The sequence below is a fragment of the Tasmannia lanceolata genome, unplaced genomic scaffold (assembly GCF_043159265.1).
Source record: "Tasmannia lanceolata isolate RefF3 unplaced genomic scaffold, GAP_Taslan_0.1 ptg000002l, whole genome shotgun sequence".
NCBI lineage: Eukaryota > Viridiplantae > Streptophyta > Magnoliopsida > Canellales > Winteraceae > Tasmannia > Tasmannia lanceolata.
Genome location: NW_027518679.1, coordinates 53523059 through 53546170, shown reverse-complemented (window position 1 = coordinate 53546170; position 23112 = coordinate 53523059). Strand labels below are relative to the sequence as shown.

Genomic DNA, 23112 nt, shown 5'->3' with positions numbered 1-23112 from the left:
ACCACTTAGAGGTGCTAATTTATCATGAAAAAAAAATCTTGGTAGGCAAACGTGCCATTAGGGTTATGTTTTCAACAAGGGAAGCTGAATCATTGATCTTTGTCGGGCATGATATCAGGCATGGGATGCCAGCTCAACATAGGACTATGACCATGTAGATTGCTTCATGATGATTCATCATAATATCCATCAACGGTCTAGATTGCACTAATGTCCCATGTGGGGCCCAAGTTGGAACTTTAGGATTCAATCCTGGCAATGATCTATACATTCATAATCTCTCAATCGGACGATTAGGATAATCCAATCAACAATTTTGATGATATATTGGAGGTGCGACCCACCGAAAAATCGAAAGTTGGACATGTAGCAGAAGAACCAATTATGTAAAAGCAGGTCTGCCGCATCGTATTACTGTGGGCTCGCCAAGCATTCTTTCTACTTCATAGTTTATTATAATATAATCATCCAAAAGGAAGTAATATATTCTCCCCCTTTCTTCCCAGTGCCACCCTCTTTAGTGTATTCACTATTTATATCTACTATTTGTTATTTGTTAGGGGTGCAACTAGGGTCGGGTTGAGGCCAACCCGAACAACCATTTACTCAATCCGACCCGAGGAACCCCTCTTTCCAACTCGACCGGACCCAACACAAAATTTTAAGCTTAGAACATAAAAAAAATTATTAAAAATGTCGGGTTTCACTCGGGTCGGGTTGCCAAAGCCCTCAACCCGAACCCGACCCAAACTCAACCCAACCCGACTGTGTTTTTTGGGTTGAACCCGACCCGAATTGCACCCCTACAATTTGTATACACCAAGGAAGTGGCCAATCTATCATTTATCTAGTACAAAAAGTATTCACTAGAGTTAAAAGCGTCACGATTGGGAAGTGATATATTCGCCCCCTTTTGTTCCGCGGGTTCTAGTGTATTTATTACCAAGATTTTAAATTCCGGCCTAAATTTCGAATTTCGGTAAGGACCAAAACCGAAATTTACCATATTTCGGTCAAAATTCCAGTAATTTAGGCGAAATTTGGAATAAAATAGTAATTATTATTTTTCTCTACAAAATTTCAGCTGAAAATTTCCGACATTTTGAGCCCTTCTATCAAATTTGGGCCCAAATTTTCGGGATTTTGGCTGAAATTTCAGTTTCAATGACGACTAAAATTACCCCTGAAACCAAGGGTGGCAATGGTTCGGTTTCGGCTTAGTCTGACACCCAAACCTAAACTAAACCAAAATTTGAATCGGTTTAACCAAACCGAAAGCGAATTTTCGGTTTGGCCAATTTCACCACCCCTTACTCATAATCATTGGAAATCGAGGGCAACAGTTCGGCTTGAAATTTGAATCGGTTTGGTTCTACCGAACCAAAATTTGAATCAGTTTAACCAAACCTAAACTGAATTTTTTGTTTGGTTTCGGTTGGATTGCCACCCTTACCCCAAACCAAAATTTAAAACCTCGGCTATTTTTTTTATTTTTTATTTTGGTAACGAAGGGTGTCCCCACCCCCTTCGGGGGTAGGACTATTTCCCTACGGATGCGCACAATCACCCGGAAACCATGCGCATTAGGTAAGCAAGGGGGGATTCGAACGCCTGTCACTGGGAGCAAACCCATGACTTTACGCCAAAGAGCCACACCCTTCCGGGTTAAAAACCTTGTCTATGACTGATCCTTTTGCGGGGTCCCTAGGGAAGAAAAGGGAGTCTATATATCATTTGCCAAATTCATCGTTACGAGTCTTATTTAGAAGGGCCCACCGCTTTCCAACCCACCAACGTACATCGACATATCTAAATGGTGCACGTTAGATAACTTAACGAGTGCTTGTGAGTGTCCATACCGGCACACGTTAGCCGCGGCTAAAGCTACTTTAAAGGGAGAAAGCCTCTTCTTTCTAGGGTTTGTTTGTTCGTTTCGCTCGCGCATAAAGGTACCATCCATTCCTCTCTTCATCTGAATCTCATCTCTAATCTCTCTCTATAATTTTCTCTCCCTCTCTCTCTCTCTCTCAATTTTCATTTTTTGTGCCCTAATTTTTCTTCATCAGATCTCGTGAAAAGGTAGATGAAGAGGAATCTAAGGCGGCACAACTGTCGTGATCGTGAGTTCTATCCCAATTCCTGTTTTTCTTTTTTCTCCTCTCTTCCAATTTTTACTTGTTTATGCACTAGATTTTTTATTCTTCCTAAGTTCATCTCTCGTTCTTGTTGTCCGATTATTTGATTCTATTGTGGCAGAAGAATATCATATTCTTTTATAATTATCGTTGCCTTTATTGTTTTTTTTATTGAATCATGCCATGATATTTCTCTTTCTTAGATTCGTTGTAATTACCGTAGAATAACTGGTTTCTGGTTCGATCGAGTGAGGGGACAAGTTAAACCTAATCGTCTGTACAATAAAGTTCTGATTTTCCATCTCAGGATATTGTTTTTCCGTTGCTTATATTATTAATTTTTTTTTCTAACAACGTGGTTATGACTGTTCAATCCCTAATTGAGGATGTATTTAGGCACTGTTTGGATTGCAGGAATTTTTTGGAAAAGTTTGGAAAGATTTTTTCTCTCTAAAATTTACTATTTTTTTTTTTAAACATGAATTAGCAGGGCCTTCAATTTATGATGATATCCTTCTAAGTTAACCATAATTATATCATCCCCCCCCCCCCCCCCCCCCGCGCCCGCGCGGCGAAAATAAATAAATAAAAAATTATACCATTTCCCTCTAAATCGTAGAAAGAAAGAAGATTTCACAAGAATATTTTTTCCATAAGAATTGTTTTTCTTGCAATCTTAACTGGGCCTTAGGGTTTTGCGATGGGAAACCTTGTTGTGGGTCGCATGAGCCATACTGTACCGTGGCTCATGGTCTCTATAACCGTTGATCTGGTGGGCTACTCTGTGGATGTGCCAAGGTAAAAAAATAATAGAAATTGGAATATAACAACCATCCAATTAGTGTAAAATTTACCCATTTGATGTGGACTGTTGCTTGTTCCTGCTTCGATGTTTAATTTTTCCTTTTTTGTTAACTATCTATTTGGTGTCCATTGATTGAACTGCCAAGGTCATCCAGTTTGCTTTTTTTTTTTTTTTTTTTTGGGTTATGGCCTGTCCATGTATTGCCCTGCCACCAATCACCATGCACTTCTGTCACATTAATGGTGGATATTAGGATTGCAAATTGGGTAGGCTGGGTTTCAAGAACCCTATCGGATCCGATAAACTATATCGGGCCGGTTTGGGCTTTTTTTTTAAGGAAAACCCATGATTCATAAACCCTGCCCTACACGAGATGGTTTCTCGGGTTGGACCGGGTCAGGTTTTTCCACATTGTCGGATTGTGCTTCATGCAAGACTATCTTTTTTATTCCGGCCTGTCAGAATTCACTCTGAACCTGATTTAAACGTGCTAATAAGATTACCATTAAAAACCGTGCTAATAAGATTATTCGAAACTTGCATTGCCTTTCTAAGTTAGATGATGCAAGATTGTAACAGAATCCTAAACCTGCTCATAAGACTATAAAAACCAGTCGATACACCTGCTTTTGTATTCTGTAAAAGAAGCGAAACAAATACCTTGATGACCTAAAAATCTAGAAATCTGAAGCTTCTTATTTTACCATTATTTTTTATGCAAGACTTTTCGACTATTTATTCACATCCATAAGAAAGAAAAAACAACAAAGCATGGAGATAGCCAAACCCATACCACTGTGCTTGTGAATGGTGTAGCAGATGGATCTCATTTTCACGGGCAAATGACATTAGATGCAGATCTGCCTCTCCAGATCCTCTTCCTTCTTGCCTACAAACACGATTCCAGAACTATGCCTAATCATGAATGGCAGCCCCTTTTTTTGAAGGATCCATTTTAAGTATGCTATCCAAGCATCCTAATGAGAGATCCTTGAATACTCCAGAATTTGAACAATTGGAGTATATTAATTGACTCCAAACAATACACTAATCATAAAACAGAGGAATACCTTTTCCCTTTGCAGTACCTCTAGAAGCCATCGATTCTTTTCTCTCTTCTCCTCACTGTGCTTTTCCATTTCTAAAAAGTAAAAACCTTACTCCCCTCTATTCCTTTTTTCTTCTCCTAGATTCTGCTTCTCTCATGAATACTTAGCCTGTCAGGGTTTCTTTTGGATAGAGGGAAAGGCGAGAGAGAGGCAGAGGTCATCGAATCGTCATATTAGCTTGTTAGGGTTTCTTTCAGGGAGGGAACGGCAAGAACGAAGAGAGAAAAGGTCGTCGGTTTCTTATCTTATTTTCCCCCTTTCTTTTGTTTTCGTTATTTTATATCATAAAATATAAAAAAAAAACCAAAAATAAAGGCGGGTCGGGTTCTTCCCTTTTAAACCCAAACCAACCTGAAACTAATTCGGGTTTTTAAAACCTAAACCCGACCCAGCCCTAGACCCTCCCTTTTGAACCCGACACTTGGTTTTTTCGGGTCGGTTTATTGCGGGTCGGGTAAAACTCGACCCAAGTTGCAACCCTAGTGGATATGGTGGGGATGGCAAACATTGTTGCATTATGGCAGTATTGTTCAGGGGAGCCATAGTCGAAACCCTGCAAAGTTTGTTAATTTTTTGTTCCATTTTCAATCATAATATTGAGGGTATGGAACATTCTGCTGTTCAATTTCATGGTCTTACGGTATATCTTGACCTTCTTGAACAGCTATCGAAGATGAATCATATAGTGCCTGGTGCTCTGTCTCTTATTCTTACAATAATTTATTAGTCGTTGTCAGAGTAGAATCAGCTTTTATAAAGCTCAACTAGCTGCTTTATGATAATGTTTTTCAAGTATGGTGGAAGGGAAGTGTTTCCATAGTTCTGATACGTTAATTTAGTCCAAGCTAGGTTCTTTCTCTATTTAGAGATTATCTTATCTGACCAAGGTGATTTTGTTGGATGTGGACCTCACAGTTTTTATGATACTATTTTCAGATATTCAATTTATGGTCATTAAACACAGTTCACGAGGTCCGCTTCAGTTCATTCGTCGTCCTCATTGGATTGACACTAGATGGAATTTTAGTGGGAATTCATTAAAATAAATACACATGTTTCTTCGATCCATCTAATAGTCTGGATTGCCTCTCCGGTATTGGGTATTTTTCTGGAGATTATTTTGTTGAATTTTCTGTGGCAGTTCACTTATTTGAATGATCTCTTGTATTTGTGGTTCCCAACACAGAAAATCATTGTGAGCTGCTGTTTGATATGGTTTTTGAGCTAATTGTCTGAGATTGTTTGCCCTGTTGCCCCTTTTCCATATTGATTTCTGCCGGACGGTCTTGCTAATTTATTATATATTGGTTTTAACTTTTCAAGATCCTATATATTGTGTTGTGAGAGCTTGAAGATGGAGTGTTTATAGGAGGAATTGGTTTTTGAGGATTCCAATAAAAAGGACGGCCAGGTCATGAGAATTGGTTCTTGATTGATGATGGAATAACAATATCTGTTTGTGCATCCGTTACAGGATAGGATTCCAAACAACCTGCATCCGAAACTTCTGAAAGATCATCAAGAACCTTGCAGGGGTAACACCGACGTGGCCCGCGAGAAATGGATCCTGGGCGCTATATTCTTCAGCAAGGATGGGAAACTAACAGCGTAATTGTAGTTTTCTCCTTAATCACCTCTCCCGGGATGCTATACAAGAAATTATGGCTCATGTGATTGTTCTACATATTTACTGGCATCTCATCCTGAACAATGAAAGAAAGCCCCGGGCCAATGAGGATATGGAATGGATTTTCCTACCCCTACCATGATTATTAGTTGCTGATTTGCTTATTCTGTTGAATCCACAGGCTTTGGACGAGTATGGTGCGGTCCATGAGCCTGAATTCAGGTGAGTGCTGTCTGCTCCTCATTGTTACATTGGTATTCTATTAGCAAACATACATTTAGCATTTTATGGTTTTTTCAGATGTTAGAGTTATTCACATCTGTAGGTATTGTGTGCAACATGCCACTTCCTTTGCTTGTACTGGTTACACACACATACGTGTGTGTGTGTGTGTGTGTGTGTCGCCTCATGGAGTCATTTAACACATTTTCACTAACTTGTGTATTTTTACTTTGAACCTTTTTATACACATTTAAGTGATATTATACACATTATTATATCACAATGTTTCTCTTCCCCCTACTTCACATGCTTCTGCAGGGTTGGTGGATCATATGGTGGTAGAAGGTTTGTGGACGAGGGATTCTCAAGGGACGGCATCTATTCAAGGAGTGCCTTTCATCGGGACCCACTTGAAAGAGATAGTTATCCTCCACCACCCCCTGTTACTGGCATTTGGCCTCAACAAAGAAGGAGAAGTTTTGACGAAGAATATGCACTCATTAGAGAATCTAGAAGACATGAAAAGCCATACCTTGATTCAATACGTGAGATAGATGGTTTTCGTGATGCCGACAAGTATCGCGAGATTGATACCTTCCAAGAAGTTGATAAGTTCCGTGATAACTATCGCAGTGTTGACAGCTATCGTGACGCGGATAGCTACCACGACTATGGATTCGATAGGCCAGCTCGGTTTGGTGGCCGTGGCCGTGATGACTTTGGTAGTGATGATTATGACTATCGACGCCGTATTCCCCATCAAAGCAGAGAGGATAGCCGTGAGAGAGATTGTGATATTGGGCGTTTTAATTATGATTCTGACTATGAGAGAGGTAGGAGGGATAGTAGTTGGGGAAGGCGTGACTCCCGTGATCGTGAACGGGATAAGAAAGGTTTGAGTAGGGAGAGAGATCGAAGTCCACATCGAAGCCAACATGAGCGTTCTCGATCTCGTGGGCACGACGATCGTCCTAGATCAAGATCTCCTCGAGGTCGCAGTCATGGCCGAAGCCATAGAGAGGACAGCTATGATGACAACCGATATGAGAGAGGTGAAAAACAAAGGGATCGAGATGAAAAGCGACATTATGAGCATTCATCAGTGGTATGCTTAAGAGCATAATCTCATATGATGTGCATTATTCTTGCTGGTTTCTTGTATTTTAGAGGTCCTTAATGCACATGGTTTGTCTGTAGGCCCCATCGGCCACACTTGTCGTGAAGGGCCTGTCACAAAAGACGGCGGAGGAAGATCTGTATCAAATTCTTGTATATGTCCCAACTTAATTGTCTTTGTTTTTTTTTTCAATATATATTTTTAGTTTGTTTGTTTTTTTGTGTTTTTTTGTTTCATTTATGAATCTTATTTCTGTATAACTATATTTGGCAGTCTGAATGGGGACCCCTCCGTCATGTGCGTGTAATTAAAGAAAGAAACTCTGGCATCTCACGTGGATTTGCTTTTATTGATTTCCCTTCTGTGGTATCCATCCTGGCACAACTATGTACTCTTTGATATTTTTATTTGCCTGAAATTGTTTACTAGAGAACATACTTTTTGTCATGTAGGGAGCTGCCCGTAGTATGATGGATGGAATTGGAGATGATGGTTTAGTTGTTGATGGCAGGAAGCTTTTTTTCGAGTATAGGTAGATACTTATTCCTTTAAATTTTAAACATTCATAACACAAAAAATAGTCTGGCAGTATAACTCAAAATAAGGGCCATTCCTTTTTCTTTTTTCTTTTTTCTTTTCACATGAATGATCTGTTTGAATTCATTCTGGTAATTCCTTTTTATCACTTCTTGCTGGTATCTGTTTTTGCTGACGAATTGTTATTACAGACTGGAGAGTAATCTTAGTGTATATACCGCTACTAGTTTAATGCATTTTGGTAGTATTTTACAGGGACAGAATAAAGTCTTGTTTTGTTCTGTTTTTCTTTTCTCTTTTTTACATTCGGTGTAAATCCTTCTGTTTTTAGGAGATGAGATATTAGAGATGTTTTTCCTTTTCATATCATGCCCACAGTTGATGAAAATATCAAGGAATTATTTACTTGCCTTGTTTAAAAGGAATATCAATTATCAAGTAATTTCTTGAAGAACTCATTGGGCGGGCCAAATCTGGTCATAGTCAATATCGGTTCAACTGGTTTTCAATGTTTTTAGAGATGTCTACCAACGTTACATCAGTTATTTTTGAACTTTTAGAGATATTTTGCCTTTTCATATCATGCCCCACAGAAGGAAAAATCTCTACAGTTGATGAAAATATCAAGGAATTTTTTACCTGCCTTGTTTAAAAGGAATATCAATTATCAAGTAATTTCTTGAAGAGCTCAATGGACAGGCCAAGTCTGGTCATAGTCAATGTCGGTTCAGCTGGTTTTCAATGTTTTAAGTGATGTCTGCCAACATTACATCAGTTATTTTTGAACTTTTATATCAGTATTTTTGGTTTTTGTTTGCTTGAGTATCTGTTGGACATATTTTGCCTTGGACATTGCTGCTTGTAAGCATCTTGGGCCCTTGTACTGATAATTGTCTTGTGCTGCAGTAGCAAGCCAACTGGTGGGGTAGGAGCACCTTCTTTAGGGCAAGAGAATGCAGTAAAATCTACCTATGGGAACAGTAAAAGTGGTGTTGTACCATCTGATTGGATGTGCACTATGTGTGGCTGTGTAAATTTTGCACGCCGGACTTCTTGTTTTCAGGTTTGTTTCTCTGTTCAATCCAGTGCGTACTACTCGAGAAAACCTCTTTTTCTCTCTATCTGTCTTTCAACGTGGCTGCTTATTTGCAGAATATCAGTCAGGAAGTATGATTGGAAGCTTTCCTGTCATATGTTGAAAAACTGTTCAACATGTGTCTAGCTAGTTACCATTAAAAAAAAAGTGTATAGCTAGTTGGTATATGGTTGGTTTGTTTTTCTCTGCTATTAAGTCACAATTCTAGTAATTCTTAGTTTATTTGAAAAGTGTAGAAACTAGAAACTTAGAAAGTATACTTGGTATGTCATGGGAGCTATGGTTTGAGTAATGACATCACACTACCAAAAACAAAAAGAGAAGATTCTAGAATGAGGCTTATATCTTAAGTTTCTCATGTGATGTTGTGGTCTTGTGTATCTATGTGTTTGGGTTGAATTGTCCCACACATCCTTTTTTTCCATGTTGAAAACTATACTAACATGATTTGGCTTATATTATAGCAAATGGTATATTATGGATATCATGCAGGTGATTGGTTTCTTAGGGCAGAATTTTAATTTAGGAACATTGTATGGTCGAAATTGCTGAGGTCATCACTATATGAATATCGGTCAAAGAAAAAAAATATAATCAGTATCTAGAAATAGAAATAACAGACAGGAGGATTTGCATATCTCCTTCAGACATATGAGATTTGACATCCCTGCAATTCTTGGCATAAATTCTTCTTATATCAAATCTCAACCTGTTGGTCTTTTCTCACATGGTGCTGAATAGAATGAGCCCTTTTTAGTGTTACTATAATTTTAAAATGAAAATGTAAATTCCCGTCAAAAGAAGTAAATACTAATTATACCTGAAGCATATAAAATTCAACTAAAAGATTCCAAAAAAAGATGCAGTTAATTCTGTTGTGGAATGGAACAAGTAATAATAATTGATAAAATTCCAAAAAAAGATGCAGTGAATTCTGTTGTGGAATGGAAACAAGTAATAATAATTGTTACAATCATTTCAAAATAATAATAATAGAAATAATAATAGTAATAATAATTGTTACAATAGATGATTGTTCTATTGACAGTATAGATCCAGATCCACGTGTCTTCTTCTTCATCATCCTTTTGAATGGCAAAAGATTTGATTGATCAGTAAAACATAACAGGGGCCCAATCGAGGTGATCGGGCCACAAAGAAATAGAACAACAGTGAGCTGACACAATACAAACAATGGCTGTTATGGCTAAATATAAAAACTAAAAACACTGCTATGGTATTCCTACTCAGGCGTATGATCTCCAATGATTGGGTGAGGACACGATACTCCTTCATTTGCTAATCTATGACCCTCTCTGTCGGCATCTCTTTTCATGTGATAAAAGTGAATTCGGTGACTCTCTAATCCTTCAGGAACCTCTTAAAAACCATCCGATGAATCACCTTCAACAAATGATTCCTCACTTAAAAAAAGGATTCGAAAATCTGATTCCTTGCAATGCTACTGCCCCAGTGGACTTTCTTTCTCCCACTGGAGCAGTAAAGGTAAGCGTAACAACACCATTCCTATAACATTTACCAAAATGTTTGTACTTTGTAGTTTGTACCAATCTTTAAAAACTCTCCGATTCAATCACCTTGGCCTTACCGTGTCAATCAGAAAATCCTTGGACATGCTTGAGTCAATAAAAAAAAAGGGCAGCGGCAATCACTTAGTTGCCTGAGAAAACTCAGTTTTACTTTAAGAAAGTTCTTGTTCGAATGGGAGTTTTAAACACAGCTTTCTTCCTATTTTGTGGTGCAATATGTTTTCGACATGTGTGCAATGACCCGACTAAAGCATCATGCTGGCTTAAGGATAACCAAAAGTGTTTATATTCTGGACCTATTTCTTGGTGTAATATGTGTGAGCAACATTGCCCTAGGCAATTGGGGTGGGGATACCCTATGTCATCCAAAAATAAAATAAAAAATTGCCAAAGGCATCATGTTAGATGTGTGGCAATTAACAAACATCATATGATGTGGAGGCTGGATATCTGGATCTATTTCTTGGGGCAATATGTGTGAGCAACATTGCCTGAGGCAATTGGAGTGGGGATACCCTATGTCATCCAAAAAAAAAAATTGCCCAAGGCATCATGTTAGATATGTGGCAATTAACAAACATCATATGATGTGGAGGCTGGATACACTTCGTGTATCATCTATGTTCGGATTGTTTTATGTTAGTGCATTAAGACTCCCTTGTTTTTGCAAGTACAGTGCACTGAAGGGCGGACTGATGATGCTCCAGCTGCAGATGTATCCACATCCAATCCAACACTGGTGGGGAAAAAGGGATCAGAGGCAGGTAATACTTTTGCTTATTTTTAGGTTTCTCCTTTCTATATGGTATTCCATAATCTGATGAACTAAATTAGTTGTATTACAGGCCCTACTCATGTATTAGTTGTCCGTGGATTGGATGAGAATGCTGATGAAGAAATGCTCCGCTATGAGTTCTCCAAGCATGCGCCGATTAAGGTATTAATTACTTTTCGACTTACCTGTATGAGCTTTGTTCTGTAATCTCAGAAACTTACTAATGGATCTACAGGATCTCCGTCTTGTTAGGGACAAGTTTACTCATGTTTCCAGGGGATTTGCATTCGTTCATTTCCATTCGGTAGGCAGATACTTACATTCAGATTGTCTCATTGATGCTTTATCATTTGTATTGTCAATACTATTTTTCTTTTATTATTTATCGTCAGATTTTAATATACTTTCTTGCCCATTTAGGTGGATGATGCTACAAAAAGTCTGGAAGCAACAAATGGAACAACCCTTGAGAAAAATGGTCAGATATTACGTGTAGCTTATGCAAAAAACATTCACGGACCTGGTCCTGGACCCTCGCAGTCAAGCAGCCTCGCTGCTGCTGCAATTGAAGCAGGAACATTTGCCCAACAGGTTTATTTTATTTTTTGCACATTGAGCGTATATTTTATTCAGCTGGTTCTGTCAGTTTTTATCCCTTTTTCCCTTGCTTTCCTTTTCATCCTCTCATCACTTAAATATTCCGAGTGCTGTACCTGCTCATTTATATTGGGCAGCTAGAATATGTAGCTGTAGGGGTAGAATATGTAGGGCAATTCTAGTATTTTTAGTGTAGAGCAGCACAGATTCTTATTGTTAAGATTTTATTACCCTTGCTTCTATTAAAGATTTATACACTCGTTGCCTGCCAGACTATAACAGCCTGATACTTCAAAATGGGTAGTATACCCATGATGCTCTGAATATTATATCAACTCTAAGGGCACATTTGGCTACCATGATTTTTTTTTTCATGATAAATTGGTGTCTCCAAGTGAGATGAGGGTGAAGTCGCTAAAAATCAGGAAACAAAATCCCGCAAACTAGTGTCTCCGGTGATGCTATGTGGCTAAAAATCAGGAAACAAAAAACTCTTCTCAAAAGTCAAAACCGGATCGATTCTTTTTCCGATTTTTAGCCACATCTCATCAATTTCACCACTTTTGGACTTAAAATGAGAGAGTTATGGAGGTTTTAATTTTAGGCGACGTTTCGCACAATCTTTAGAAAACAGACCAGAACTCTCTCATCCCTTTGACATTTTTGGTGTCGTTTGTTGGATTTGAAAGGAAACTTTGACACGAGCAGATAGGGACAGATTTCACTTGATTTGGTTTTAAAGTGAGAGAGTTATTGATGCTTTTCTAAATACCTCCCTATTAATCCAAAAATTACGTTTTATTGCTGTTTAGGGTAAAAATACCATAACTCACTGATCCCATTGAATTTTTTCATGAATTTTTTTTTTCGTTGAAAGAGAATTTGAAGACCTCGGATTGGTAGTAATTTCATTACTTTCGGACTTAAAATGAGAGAGTTATGGAGGTTTTAATTTTATGTGACGTTTTGCACAATCTTTAGGAAACGGACCAGAATTCTCTCATCCCTTTGGAAACAAAGTCCCACAAACTAGTGTCTCCGGCAATGCGATGTGGCTAAAAATCAGGAAACAAAAAACTCTACTCAAAAGTCAAAACCGGATCGATCTTTTCCCGATTTTTAGCCCCATCTCATCACCGGAGACACTAGTTTCCTAGATCTTATTTCTTGATTTTTAGCAACTTCACCCTCATCTCCACTTGGAGTCACCGATTTATCATGAAAAAAATTTCTTGGCGGCCAGACATGGCCTAAAAGTCATGCTTGAGCCATATTTTTATCATTGCTGCTTTTGTTTTAGTAAACCTTTGCCATTTAAAAAAGGGAAATGATATATTCACCCCCTCCTTTTTTACATGAGACAGCCCGCTCTAGTGTATTTATGACTACTCTTTTACACTAGAGGGGGCTGTCCCATGGGGTGAATATGTCACTTCCCTAAAAAAAAGACCATATATGTCCTGTCACTATATCTCTATATCATAGGTCACAGAGTCCTCTGCAATTAGTTTTTGATAAATAAAAACTAAAAAGTGCATGTGTTTCACTTTGTTGTCCTTTTAGTATGATGCAGTTGGATGGGCACCCAAAGAATACAATCCCGATGACAAACAGTTTGCCGGTGGGCCTGAGCAAAGCAGCAATGAAAATACTGAAAGTAATAAAGGTGGTGCTCCCCAATCTGGATTTGTATGGGATGAGGCATCTGGCTATTACTATGATGCTGCTTCTGGCTTCTACTATGATGCAAACTCAGGTTCGCATCTTGTTTGCTGCACATCCCAATGCTTATCTTTGTATAAAATATAAAGCATCAATGAGATTGTTCTTGTTTAGGTACAGTGACTTCTTGTAGTGTGTAACTGTGTACCATGGTTTTAAATTTCGACCGAAATCCGAAATTTCGGATTCCGGTGGGGACCGAAACCGAAATTTTCCGAAATTCAATTTTTCGCCATTTACGAAATTTCGATTTAGTGACATTATTTATTTTTAAAAAAAAGTGCTACAAAATTTCGGAATTTTGGTCCGACGGCGAAATCCGAAATTTCGGTTTTTGGTAGGGTCCGAAACGGTTACCGAAACCGAAATTTTAAACCATGGTGTGTACTGTGTACTGAGTAGGTATCTAGGTTGCTCTCATAATTATTTTCTCGTGATTGTAATGTGTTTTGAATCTTATGATTTGTAAATCATGTACGTTGAGTCGTACGTTTATAACTCGAGCCTTTGTGATTTAGGACATGACGATGTGACATGTCCCTTGTTATGATGTAGCTTGTGATTTGATTTCCCCATTTTCTTGCATTTGATCTTACTGCGAAAGAATATTATATCATAGCACACTTTATTTTGCATATTATAGATAAAAAATAAATATAAATACTGATTATTGTCTCTTTTAGTTGGTTTGGCTTGATGGAAGGAGTCTTTTTTTGAGGGACAATCTCTACCCCTTCGTGTAAATATGTTTTCCTGTTTCCTTTCTGCTTTTTTCTAGTAAAATATCCACCTTTTGAAAAAGTTCATATAGATTCAACTAAACATTAATGAATTGCCATCTTATAAATTGCATATAAATATAGTCTTGACTCTTGAGTCATGATGATGCATGTCCAAAACACGTTCTATCTACAGGGCATATTTTAACGGATGAACTGATGAAATGTTCTTGTTAAATTGATCACATGTTCCATATACCTTTCATACTCCGTAGTAATGTTTAGCTTTGAAGTCCCATTTCAAGAGATTATTTTTGCATGACTTATTCCAATGCAGACTGGTATTCATTTTCTTTTTCTGCAACCGTTTTCCAGTTGGGTTTTGCTAACGAATAAGGGCACTCGTTAAGGTGCATTGGGAAGGAATTTTGCACATGTTCTGATAAAAATGACTCAAATCATTTGTAAAATTCTCAAACAATGTGAAAAATGATTGGAAATTTTTTTTCCCAATGCACCTTAACGAGTGCCCTTAACCCTTTCAGTTTTAGGTATTGGGAGCTGTGTGCTTTGTGTTCGTATGTCTATCCAAGTTGCCCGTTCACTTTGTGCTAATTTTTTTTACCCAATCCAGGTCTTTATTATGATGGTAACAATGGAACCTGGTATTCTTATGATCACCAAACTCAGCAGTATGTCCCTATTGATCAGACCCAGAGTGATAAGACATCCGGAAAATCCACCACCGAACCTTCCAAAACGTCAGATAGCACAAATAACAGAAAAGTAGTAATATCTGCACCTGCTGCTACGATAACAACAAGTGAGAAGGCCTCATTACCAGATGCTGTTCAGGCTGCTGCCATGGCAGCGTTAGCAGCTGAAAAGAAAGAGAAGGAGAAACTGAAAGAAATAAGGTTGGCATCGAAGAGCAGTATTTTAGCTAGTAAGAAGAAAATGAGCAATGTCCTAACAAAGTGGAAACAAAGGAATCATGAAGGTCAAGCTTCCCGTGTAGTCCTTGATGACAATCAGCCATCGGCTTCAACAGATGATAGACCCGCCAATTCTTTCAATGCTACTAAAAATAAGATGAAGTCTGATGCTGTGACCCCAAAAGAGAATACTACAAGCACGCCTGGATTTGGACCCGCATCTGTAGTTCGTGGAGCCAGTAATAACCTGACTACACCCGTTGCTCCTCAAGCGGCAGCTGTGGATCCTCAGGTTAAGCCAAGACCCGTTAGTAACAGCTTAGGAGGTACTCTAATGGGTGTCATTAGAGGCTCTGGGAGAGGGGTAGTTAAGTCAGATACATTATTTTCAGGGTCTTCAGGTAGTGGTGTTGGTATTTCAACCTCTACCACTGCAATTGCAGGCAGTGCAGGGACATCAACTACTTCTGAAATGCCCACCATTTCGACTCCCTTCAAAACGGATGTGTCAGTACTTGGTTCATACACACCTCCCATGGCTACTGGAAGTGGAAGACGGAGGTTTTCTGAGATGCCGCAGCAACCAGCTACTTACAGGGAACAACCTCACCCTCAGACAACAACATATAGGGACCGCGCAGCTGAGAGGAGGAGTCTGTATGGATCATCGTCATCATTTATTAGGGACGATTTGTCGGACCTTGGACTTGGTGATCCAAGTAAGCATTAACGATTTCCATTAGGGATCATTATACATCATTTTCCTGTGATAATTGTCTATATTTTTAGGATTAGTAGGTGGTATGTTTGATTTGTTCACTCTAGAAATGAGCAAAGAGTACCAAACCAGACACTACTTTGATACAAAATTTCTCAGAAAGAACATAAACATCATAAAGCATGAGTGTACCTTATAGGGCACCATTGAGTTCTCAAGTTGAAAATCATTAGTTTGTTGCCTAATTGCATCTTCCCGTCAGCCAAATTCATGGGTTTTGGTTGTTGATCTCATTCAAGATTTATTAACCTATGAGAAATGCCTTGTTTACTACTACTTGTTTGTCAAGATCGGGACCTGCAATTCCGAAAGGGTTCTTTGTCAGACACGGGGGCGATGCCATTTCCTCCAGGAGTTGGTGGTGGACGGATTGAAGCAAATAACAATGAGACGAATTATGAGTTGATTACGCCTGATAAAGCCATTGACGAGAACAATGTCGGTAACCGGATGCTTCGCAACATGGGCTGGCAAGAAGGCTTGGTATCTTTCCCTCTTACTTCCCCCTTAAATTTTTTTTTTAAAATTCACGGACACAAAACAGAAATTCATACATTCTTCCACACCAAATGGATAAGGCAGACAACCACCCTATTTTCAGAATTGACTTAACCCCCACCCTCCACTGTTGCTCACCTTTTGGAAAGGTGTAGCAACAATCCTCATTCAGGGAGTGATGGTTGATTATGGCTGGTATTTTGCTACTTCAGAAAACTCTGGGTGGTTTCCTCCAATTTGATTTGAAAATAGTAAGGGCAAATTGCCCAAGAAATCTCCTTCGGTGTCGTTGTAGCACATTGAAGGCTTGCCCTTAAAATCTTTCACTGTAAAACTGCAAAGTGGATATTGTAGATACTGGGTACTAAATTCTGACATGCTCGGGATTGGGGGGCTGTTTTTTTTTTTTTTTTTTCTAATGACACATTCAGGGACTCGGGAAGGACGGCAGTGGTATCATAGAGCCGGTCCAAGCAAAGGGCATGGAAGATAGAGCGGGTCTTGGAAGCCAACAAAGGAAGGTGGATCCACAATTAGAGGTGCAAGCAGGGGATACCTATCGAACACTCATACAAAAGAAGGCGCAAGCGAGGTTCCGGGAGATGGCTTGAGGTAAAAAGATACCTGGGTAAATTTAGGGTCATCCTGTGAAGATGTTGATTGTCCTTTTGTTTTCTTTCAGATCTGAACATTCTAACCTTTTATTAATTCAAGTTATTTAAAGCTATGCAATATCTGGTTTTAGCCAAACAAACATGGGTTCTTATCCCTTACATAAATATACTTCTCTTTTTCGAAAAAGATGACGATATATTATTAATGCAATCGCAGACAGTATACATAAATGAAAGTACATAAATATACTTTCATTTGGTTAGGCGTATGAATTGGTAGATTGCCAATCATAGCTAAGCATAATTTCGTGCAGAAAGATGAAAACTTATCTGAATGTTTTTACTTTTCTGAGTTGAACTGACCTGACATTAACTAGTGATGTCTAAAGAATGGCAGGCTGAGTTTCGCCTCTGGGTTTCTTCTGGGTTGACTCAGTAATTACCAGGTTGATAAAACCAAGCCAGGTTTTTCATATTTCTGGGTGTTTTGTTCAATTTTATTTCATTTGTTTAAGCTTTTAGCAGTGCCATTCTTTAGTGATGTCTAAAGAATGGCAGGCTGAGTTTCGCCTCTGGGTTTCTTCTGGGTTGACTCTGTAATTACCAGGTCGATAAAACTGAGCCAGGTTTTTCATTTTTTTTGGGCGTTTTGTTCAATTTTATCTCATTTGTTTGAGCTTTTAGCAGTGCCATTCTTTAGTGATGTCTAAAGAATGGCAGGTTGAGTTTGGCCTCTGGGTTTCTTCTGGGTTGACTCTTGTAATTACCAGGTCGATAAAACCGAGCCAGGTTTTTCATTTTTTTGGGCGTTTTGTTCAATTTTTATCTCATTTGTTTGAGCTTTTAGCAGTCTGTGCAGTAAAAACTAATTTATCTTACCTATTGGTTAACCCACCGAGTCAATTGGTTGACTCAATCTTTTGTCTGCCGAGTCTCTTCTGTACCATATTTTTAGGGTGATGATTTTCAGTGCTGCAATGTTTTTGTAATTTCGGCACAAGTTTCTCTTGTCTTTTAGTATTTAAAGGGCTTGTGAGAGCTTTTGGGTACTGTAGTAACCTTTTGACAGCCCTTAAAATACTTAGGCCACGTTTGGCTACTAGGAATTTGTTTTCTACTCAAATTTGGTTAACCTTTTCCCCTTTCCTGATTTTTAGTAACTTTGCCCTAGTCTCCACTTGGACTACCAATTTATCATAAAAGCAAATTCCTGGCCACTAGACATGGCCTAAAACACAAGAAACTTGCGCAGAAACATAGAAACCTTGCAGCGCTGATATCATTTACCTTTTAAAAAACCCTCTTAGAATTTCCAGAAGGCCATCTATTCTTTGTTAGTAAGTGCCATTTGGGAATTGAGGGTATTTACGTAGTAGAGTAGTGGTGTAAGTAGTGGAGGCGATAAAGTGTTGGATTTACCTGGAACTTGCTTGTCTTGTAGAATGGTGATAAGTAGTGTTTGGTTGTCAATCTCATAGAGTAGTGGTAGGAAATGTCATTAACAAATCTGTTAGACATACAATGATTAACCACGAGACATCACATCCCCTGTAGTCTCTCGGGGATTTCACAAAAAAGGGTTTTCATTTACATCGCACCCAAATGGCAAGCATAACTCATAAGCGATCCTGGCTTTCGTGACTGATGTTTTTATTGAAGACAAATTTAGGGAAATGATTTCAGCGCTCCAATGTTTTGATAAACATGCGCTCCACATGTTTGTCGTGCTCTGACAACCCTGTAAATACTACACGATAAAAATTGAAGTGCGTGTTTATCAAAACACTGGAGAGCAGAAATCATTTCCCCAAATTTATCTTGACATTATGAAATGATAAAAACACCATGTTAAACAAAAATTTATTTATTTAGGAGACTGATATCAGCACTTTCATATTTTGATAATGACATTACTCACTTTATTTTACATTTTTTAAGTGGACTGATATATGCACGACATGTCTTCGTGACGGGAAGAATCTTCTTGTTTTATACTTCTAAATTGGCTGATGAGAGATTTTTGGGAATTATAATTCCTTTGGATAACTATTATAATTCAAAAAAAAGGTGTAAAATGAGGAGATTCATCTCAATAGGAAGCTATAAACATGAAGGAAAACTAGTTGTCTTTAACGATTTCTCCTTAAATAGTCTGCAACTCTCAGTTTATGTAGAAATCCAAATCCTGTGGATAACGTTGTAAGCAAGCTTGTCTGTGTAATTGATATGGATGTTGTGACTTGAACAATTGGCCTGACAATAAGGGCTTACAAGGGCACCCTTGTGTTTAGTACTGGGACCCACTTCATAGGAAGATCCAAACCGTTGTTTTCTTGAACCGCAATGTGTAATCCATATCGTTGATTTTGTATTAGACATGGTCTGACATCGTTTATTTAGCTTTTTCTCGACGAAACCATAAACTAAGTGCTATGAATCAAGCGGTTAAGATCATCTGATCAAAGTGGGGCCAATGGCAATGGACTAGATTTTTGCTTGCTGATCAGATCGACGTAGCGATCACATCCAAGTGGCACATGGGGCCAAAAGTTTGGAGCATATTCCAACAAAATGAACTTAATGCAACAAAATAGCAGTTCTGCATAAATGGATAGAGAATGAAGTAGAGACAACGAAGGACTACTGAAAAAGAAGGGAGACCCTGGCAAAATAAATAGAATGAACAATGGCAAAATTCCAGATCTCACAACAAGCTGTAGTCATCTTCATTGTTCATTCTAAGGTAGTTAATAATTGACAATACAAATACAAGAAAGGATGAGAGTTCCATTACTAGAGCTCCCAAACCAATAACATCTGCATGCTTCAAGATAGCTGGTATTGCAATGCTTCCTACTGCCGAAGCTCCAGTTAAGAACTTTGTAGCATCCACCCAGCTGTTAACAAAAGCATTGTCAAAAGCAAGAAGCGAAAACAAATAAAAGATGAGAATCATTCCTAGTAGAAACTTTTGTCAAAAAAAAAAGTAGAAACTTCTCTTGTTTTTTTTATTTTTCCCTTTTTTCAGCTAGTATTAGGGGCCGTTTGGGTGCCACTGATTTTAGAATCCAGGTTTTTAGTTTAAAAACAGTTTAACAGAGGGTTCATGATCAAGCTGTTGTATGCTGACAGCGTTTCTTGGATTTTAAGAGTGAAAATCAGGTTTTAAAAATCTCTCTTGCATCCTAAGAACCCTCTGTTAAAACGATGGCTGGTCTGCTTCTTCCTGTCTCTTAGCTACAATTTTGAAGAAATCCCGAATTCTAAAATCCGCGTATCCAATTGGCCCCTTAGTGTTGTGTATATGCTTTGTATTCTGGCAGTGATAAAGAACCCTAACGGACTACTGTGCGCGACGAACATGCAAGTCGAGCCGGAAGTGCATTGGGCAGCACCCCCTGCTAGAAAGTTTAATTTTCGGTTTTGCGCTAATTTTATGTAGCGGCATTGATATATAAGCCACGTATTAGGATTATGGGTAGTGAGATTTTCTCTGAGTTTTCTTAGCCGAGAGAAAAGGAGACTTTTGTAACCCTAAACCAAAATAGTACCCTTGACATAGGCACACTATTGAATCACATAAATCTTGTGTTCTTGTTTTGTGTGTGGTTGTATTTCTTACATCACTTCTTGACATTTGATGCACATCATGTTTGATCATATTTTTGTGAGATTAAAGGTCTCTCAGTTTCTTTACAATTAGAAAGCTGACATTAGCAATGGAAATAGCATATCATTCAAAATTAGTTAAAAAAGCACTAACCTGTCTCCACCACTAGAAATTAGAGAGGAACTGTCGGATCCCGCAAAAAAACAAGAGCGGCATGGGAAGAAGTACATACATTAATACTGCAGTAAGATCAATTCCAATATTTACACAATAGAGTCGGATATCTTATAAAAGATAACAAAGAATCCTATCTAAAATATGAATGAGGAACCTAAGACAAAAAAGATGGACTGTTCAACTACATGGCCGCACATACAGCTATGTCACAGATATCATTCTCGGGAATTTATCACAACGGAAAACCTTGAGATATATTAATTTATTTTTTAATTTTTTGGGGTTTATATCGGGAGAAAAAGAATACAAAGAAAATTATTTGAAAATATAAATATATAAATTTAAGAAAATAAAATAAAATAAAAATATCGTCAAAATATTGAGAAAATATTGTGATAATATAGCAAAGTTTTATAATAAAAATGAAAATATCGCTATATTTTTAAAATCTCAGGATTATTTTGGGATTTTGTTGTTTTATCAAAATGTCGTGATAAAAACGCTCTATTTTGAAAATGTCAGAGATATTTGTGACAAAGACATACAAACACACACACAAAAAAAAGAAGATAAATGGAAATATACTGACCAAAACTTGCAATACGATTCCAGCAGAGACCTCTTCCTACCATTTTCTAAATTTCCTGCTACCACATACAGGTTTGAAGATAGAAAGAGCCGATTAGCCACAACCTACTATGTTAGATTTAATGGAGCAGAGTTCCCTAAGCATTACCATTCAAAGGAAGTATGTTGAAAAAAAAAGAATAATGGAAGGCACGCCAATCATACATAATTAGCGGAGTAGAGTGCACAATTTTGATGACATTGGATAAAAAAAATAAAAATATAATATGGTTTGGTGCTTGATAAATCATAACAGAAAATATAGTCTTCCGTAGAATAGAACGGGAAAGTACAGTAACAATAGATCTTACAAAAAATCGAGAGTTGCTCAGTGGTTGGAAAGATAGATTGAAAGTTAATACTTACATGGCAAATATTCAAAGCAAGGGTTTAAATTTCAGTTTCATTTTTGGTCGCCACAGAAACAGAAACGGAAATGTTTCGGTTTTGGTTGGAAATTTCAGTGTAAGTCCTATAAAATCACATAACATATGGAAACATAAGCAAATAATAGAATTTAAAGATGAAACTTTAGGAAATGATAGATTAAACACATATATACACTTAGAAAATATCGCATGAGCATGACAATCATCCATAATAGTTTAAAAATATCAAACACCCAGTGACGTACACTGTTGCGCGTGTCTGATAATTTAGCACGTACCAAATTTCACATGTAATTCATGTAAATACATACATACACACACATGATACGTGCAGCACATTTCATTCAATTTATATAAATATAATTATGTAATACCTACAAATATAATATACCACTATTACACTTACGATTTTGATTTATGCATTTCGGTCATTTCGGTTTCTGTTTCGGTTTTGGTGGGGATGAAAACGGAACATTTCAATCACTTCCGGTGGAACTTTAAAACCATGATTCAAAGAATTTGACACAGATTGAATACGCAGTGAACCGGCTTAAATGTGGAAAGTGTGACTTGCATGGTCATATTTTAAGGTATGCCATGAAAAAAACACCATGGGCATGAACACCAAAGATGGTTAAGGAAGCCTAAATATGATGGGCACCCATTACTGTGAGGTCTAGATTGTGAGAAACTGTTATGTGAGAGAATTTGGAAGTAAATATGAAGCAATTGTTATATATAAGAAGGAATCATATTGAATAATGAGATGTCATAAACATAACATACTAATAAGAACACGATGGATTAGACAATTTCTAACAATAATGGACCTCAACCATGCCTATCGAATGCCTCATGTCTCCTCTAAATGTCTCATCTCTCCTCTGAATATGACCATTTTAGTAATTGATGAACATTGCTACCTATATGACGCTAACAGACCTCTCAAGTGAGGTATGACCAGCCATTAAATGAGGAAGAAACCCACATCGGTTTGCTGCTTCTCATCCTTGCTTTGCTCTCTATGGATTGTGCTGAGCTTTCTTTTATACCTCTACCACATTAAATGACACTCTTCCTTCTGCAAGCTGGATCGTGCACCTACCAAGTACCTCTTTTCCATAAATTCTTCTTAAGGCCTGTTCATAAATTCTTCTTAAAACCCTAATTATAAGATTTTGGAGCTTTCTTGAACGGTGAGCTCAGAGCAGAAAAAAATAAATTGAGAGGATAAGAGTATCGGAGATGTACCAGTGATATTGGGCATTTTGCGGACCGGCTGTTGCATGAGTGAGTAGCCACATAGGTACACTTTTCCAACAGATTTTGTCTTATTGATTTAATTCATTGAGGTGTCTGGTCTTATGCCTACTGCGATTGTCCCTAGCATCCGGAGGTGTTAATGGGCCTTGATGATTTAGGCCCAACGTTGTAATGGATCCACTGGATACATATTCTAAGGCCCAGTTCTTT

General features: G+C 37.9%; 1 protein-coding gene across 4 annotated transcripts; it reads left to right on the top strand.

The window, feature by feature from the left end:
• The first annotated feature begins 1855 nt into the window (after nt 1-1855).
• SUA (suppressor of abi3-5) lies at nt 1856-16949 on the top strand. Of its 4 annotated transcripts, XM_077381057.1 has the most exons (17): nt 1856-1949; nt 2067-2120; nt 5524-5663; nt 5858-5898; nt 6217-7003; nt 7096-7167; nt 7289-7381; nt 7468-7547; nt 8459-8615; nt 10875-10962; nt 11044-11135; nt 11209-11277; nt 11394-11564; nt 13134-13326; nt 14646-15665; nt 16014-16207; nt 16654-16949. In XM_077381057.1, exons 3-17 carry the CDS (start codon nt 5610-5612, stop codon nt 16831-16833), a joined length of 3291 nt encoding a protein of 1096 aa, XP_077237172.1. In that variant the 5' UTR covers nt 1856-1949; nt 2067-2120; nt 5524-5609; the 3' UTR covers nt 16834-16949. The 4 variants fall into 4 exon arrangements, with proteins under 4 accessions (XP_077237172.1, XP_077237180.1, XP_077237176.1 ...); XM_077381065.1 differs by lacking the exon at nt 1856-1949 and having other exon boundaries at nt 1970-2120; nt 5524-5657; nt 8462-8615; XM_077381061.1 differs by lacking the exon at nt 1856-1949 and having other exon boundaries at nt 1970-2120; nt 5524-5657.
• The last annotated feature ends 6163 nt before the right edge of the window (nt 16950-23112 follow it).